The 4666-nt window shown below is 48.5% G+C and overlaps 1 protein-coding gene across 1 annotated transcript; it reads left to right on the top strand.

Annotated features, from left to right (window-relative positions):
• The first annotated feature begins 2531 nt into the window (after positions 1-2531).
• On the top strand, positions 2532-3497 carry LOC130475693 (free fatty acid receptor 3-like). The gene has a single exon (XM_056847525.1). The coding sequence runs from the start codon at positions 2532-2534 to the stop codon at positions 3495-3497; it is 966 nt and encodes a 321-aa protein (XP_056703503.1).
• Positions 3498-4666: the final 1169 nt, after the last annotated feature.

Below are 4666 nucleotides of genomic sequence, written 5' to 3'. Positions count from 1 at the left end.
TGGTGGGGGTCCTGATTGTCCTCCCCGCAGACTCTCTGTGGCCTAGTGTTTTATCAAGGGCGCCAATTAATAGAACTAGGTTTGATGACTCGTTTATAATTTTTTAATGGGTTTTAGTGTATTGTTTTGCTGAAATTTTATGTGTTGGATTGTTTGTCTTTGGCCCCTTTCAGACTACCGCTCTGAGCCTGGCTTTGGGCTGGAAATAGAGTGAGGTACAAATTGAATACAATTTCTTTAAAATTTAATGGTGTTGGACTAAGATTAGGGTGATCCAGGTTTGAATTTGTGGGTCTGTGGTTTAGAGGGAGAGTCCGTGGGTAGGGTGTCTGCTTTCCCCACAGAAAGTCCAAGGTTCTCTGGTGTCTCTAATTAAAAAGGATCAGGTTATAGATTATCTCTGCCTGAGACCCCCATATGGGACCTGGGGAACTTCTGCTCGTCAGAGGAGACAATGGTCTGATTCAGTATAGGTAGGGTTGGCTACCTTCAGGTTCTAGCTGGAGATCTCCTGCTCTTACATCTGATCTCCAGCCGATAGAGATCAGATCACCTGTAGAAAATGGCTGCTTTGGCCATTGGACTCTATGGCATTGAAGTCCCTCCCCTCCCCAAACCCTGCCCTCCTCAGGCTCTGCCCCAAAAACCTCCCGCCGGTTGCGAAGAGGGACCTGGCAACCCTAAGTATAAGGCAGCTTCATTTGTTCATTCCCCACTCCACAGTGAATTTTCTGGGTGACCTTGGGCCGGTCTCTCTCTCTCTTTCAACACACAGACACACAACATAACCTACCTGACATGGTTGTTGTGTGGATAAGATGTGTGACACACTGTGTACACCATCCTGAGCTCTTTGGAGGAATGGTGAGATGAAAATGTAATAGATACTATTCAGACCCAGGGAAACTGATCAGCAGTCAATTTGGGACAGACAATAGGGAACACTTCTTCACATACTACATAATTAACCATCAGATGTGGTAATAGCATCTTGGTTAGATGGCTAAGGGTTAGACAGATTCCTGGAGGAATGGCTCCAAAATGGCAGAGTCATAGTAAGGGGAATTAGCTCAAATGGTAGAGCGCTCGCTTAGCATCGAGAGGTAGCGGGATCGATGCCCACATTCTCCAATTTCAGGTTTTTGGGGAGGGGCCATGGCTCAGTGGTGAGGAGGAGCCATGGCTCAGTGGCAGAGCATCTGCTGGGCATGCACAAGGTCCCAGGTTCAATCCCCGGCATCTCCAGTTAAAGGGACTAGGCAAGTAGGTGATGTGAAAGACCCCTGCCTGAGACCCTGGAGAGCTGCTGCCGGTCTGAGTAGGCAATACTGACTTTGATGGACCAAGGGTCTGATTCAGTATAAGGCAGCTTCATGTGTTCATGTTGGCTGTGTTGAGAGGCAGTGGACCTTTGAACAAACCAAGGTAAGAAAGATCCCTGCTGAACAACAACGTGAAATGAGAGAGTTACGTAGCCGGATGTTAGTTGTTACCGAGTTATCTGCAACAGAAAACGTATGACCTGTAGTGGTTTGTTTGACACAGACTGGGACAAGTTGGCTCAGATGTTTGCTCTGAGATGGACAAATTGATGCCTCTGCCTTTGCTCAGTGCTGCTTCATCAGTTTTCTCATTGTTGCTTCCTGTTGCAGTCATGTTGCCTGCTCTTGGCAACACATCAAGGCCCAGTTGATTACAAGTGGGTCTCTATTAAATAAAGAAAATAAATAATGAAGTGATAACAGCAGTGGTGGTAGGGTGAGTCAGAGGAAGGACCATCAGGTAGGACATTGCTGAAGAGCTGGATGTTGCAGGTGGAAGAAGAAAAGTTGGTTTTCATACCCCGCTTTTCTCTCCCTTTAAGGAGTCTCAAAGCCGCTTACAATCACCTTCCCTACCCCTCCTCACAACAAACACCTTGTGAGGTAGGTGGGTCTGAGAGAGTTTGGAGCGAGCCCAAGGTCACCCAGCAAGCTTCATGTGGAGGAGTGGGGAAACCAGCTCGGTTCATCAGATTAGAGTCCACCGCTCATGTGGAGGAGAGGAGAATCAAACCTAGTTCTCCAGATTAAGAGTCTGCTGCTCATGTGGAGGAGTGGGGAAACCAACTCTGTTCACCAGATTAGAGTCCACCACTCATGTGGAGGAGAGGAGAATCAAACCTGGTTCTCCAGATTAGAGTCCACCACTCTTAACCACTATGCCACGCTGGCTCTCAGAGTTCCAGGGCTGCCATTCAAATTTTGGTTTCCAAGTTTTAAATTTGACATGCGGCATCTCTCATCTAATTTTGGCAGGTGTCCAGCAGGAAATCTGAGGAACTGTCGATCCTGTATGAAATACCATGACTCATCAACTCTAAAAGGTTAGTGATCAAATATGATCAAACCATGGTATTTTTCCCCATAAAAAAACTGTGGAGGAGATTTGAGGGGAATTTTTCAGGAGCTGCCTTATTGATTTCTCCTCAGTTTTTCTTAATGTTTTCTTCACAATCTGCTTCTTGCATTCCAGGTGAAATACCTCCCAACATGGCTCCCAAGCATGAAGAATGGGGTCTCTACCTTTCCATCTACCTCCTCACTATCATCACAGGCTTTCCCACCAACCTGCTAGCTTTGTGTGCCCTCATCAAGAAGCTGAGGACCAAGGCCACACCCAACTGTGTCCTCCTTCTCAACCTCACTCTTTCTGACCTCTGCTTCCTGTCCTTTTTGCCCATCAAGGCGGCGGAGGCCATTGTTGGCCATTGGCCTCTTCCTCAAGTTCTGTGTCCCCTCAGTGGCCTCCTCTACTTCAGCACCATCTACTCCACCACACTCTTCCTCACGGCAGTGAGTGTGGAGCGCTACCTGGGCGTGGCCTATCCCATCCAATACAAGCTGAGGCGCCACTCAGCCTACGCAGCAGTGGCCAGCCTAGGCCTCTGGGCCTGCTCATTTGCCCACTGCAGCATTGTGTTCATCACTGAGCTTCATCCGGCCAACTATTCTTTACCAAATGTCTGCTATGACAACTTCACGGATGGCCAGCGTGACCTCCTCCTCCCAGCTCGGCTGGAACTCGGCATTGTCCTCTTCCTGTTCCCATCCTTGATCACCTTCTTCTGCTACTGTGGCTTTATGAGGATTGTGATCTCTTCACCCCACATCTGCAGGAGCAAAAAGCGACGAGCCGTGGGGCTGGTGGCAGCCACCCTAGCGGTCTTCATCATCTGCTTCTCCCCCTACAATGTTTCCCACTTTGTTGGTTTTATCCAGTGGAAAAATCCAGGGTGGAGGGACAAGGCCTTGCTTCTTAGCACCTTCAATGCAAGCTTGGACCCCATCATCTTCTACTTCTCCTCCACTGCAGTGCAAAATTCATGTCGGGGTTTCCTGGCCCAGGTCAAAAGGGCCTGCACTCTCCCTCCTTTGGTCCAGAAGCTCTTCTGCAAAGAGACTGAGAAGCTGAGGAAAGTAAGTACCCGGGAGCCAGTTTGTTGTTCCAAGCTATGATCTCCTCTGTCTGTGGAAACTTCCAGAGACTCTTTGGACAAAACGTCATCTGGGAGTTTCAGAAGTAACTCGAGACCTCTAAATCTCCAATGACATTTGTGTTGATGGTAACTTTAGCTTCAGCCTCTGGAGGAAAGAGTATGTCTGGTCTTACACCTGCCAACTGGGACTTCTCCTGGAATTATGACTGATATCCAGGCTACAGAGATTAGTTCCCCTGGAGAAAATAGCTGTTTTGGAAGAAGGACTCTATGGCATCACATCTCTGCTGAGATCCCTCCTCTTCCCAAACTTCACCATCCCCACATCTTCAGGAACTTTACTCCTGGTGTTGGCAGCCCTAATCTGGGCATCTGTGGAATGTTCTTTCACTGAGTTGAGGGACCACAGTCAGCTTTCTAACTCGATTCTAGAACCGTAGAACTAGTGACTGGCACATTCCCCCTGCCCCAGTTTAGAATGTGTGTGAGCCGAATGATTTAATTCAGCAAGTGCGAATTGAAGTGAATCCGTTTGATTTGCAAGCCCATTATGAGTTTAGAGGAAAGAGTTCACATTTCTCTCCTCCCACCCTTCCCCTGTTCTCCCTTTTGCTAAAGGAACCATGGACAGCTACATTTTCAGAAGAGCACAAAAGTCCATTGAAGTAAACGAGAACCTAAAAAGATCCCATCTGGATCAGACTTGTGGTCCATCTGGTCCAGCATCCTGCTCCACACAACTGATTTTCATGAAGGGCCAACAGGGCATAGAGACTGAGGCCTACCCCTGGTGTTTAGGGTTGCCAACCTCCAGGTGGTGGCTGGAGATCTCCCGCTATTACAACTGACCTCCAGGTGACAGAAATCAGTTCCCCTGGAGAAAATGGCTGCTTGGGCAATTGGACTTTATAGCACTGAAGTCCCTCCCCTCTCCAAACACTGCACTCCTCAGGCTCCACCCCCAAAATCTCCAGGTATTTCCCAACTCAGGGCTGGCAGCCCTACCGATGTTGCCTCCTGGCACCGGCATTCAGAGGCTTCTGAATACACAGGGTCCCTTAAGTCACCATGGCTAGGGGCACCAATGTCCACGAATCTGCCTCCTTCCCTCTTTAAAATGCAGAAGGTATGTGAACAGTGTTGTTGGCCCTTTAGGACACATGAAGAGCACTGGAATATAACGGCACT

Source organism: Euleptes europaea, chromosome 3, assembly GCF_029931775.1.
Source record: "Euleptes europaea isolate rEulEur1 chromosome 3, rEulEur1.hap1, whole genome shotgun sequence".
Taxonomy (NCBI): Eukaryota; Metazoa; Chordata; class Lepidosauria; order Squamata; family Sphaerodactylidae; genus Euleptes; species Euleptes europaea.
This window is presented reverse-complemented; position numbering and strand designations above follow the sequence as displayed.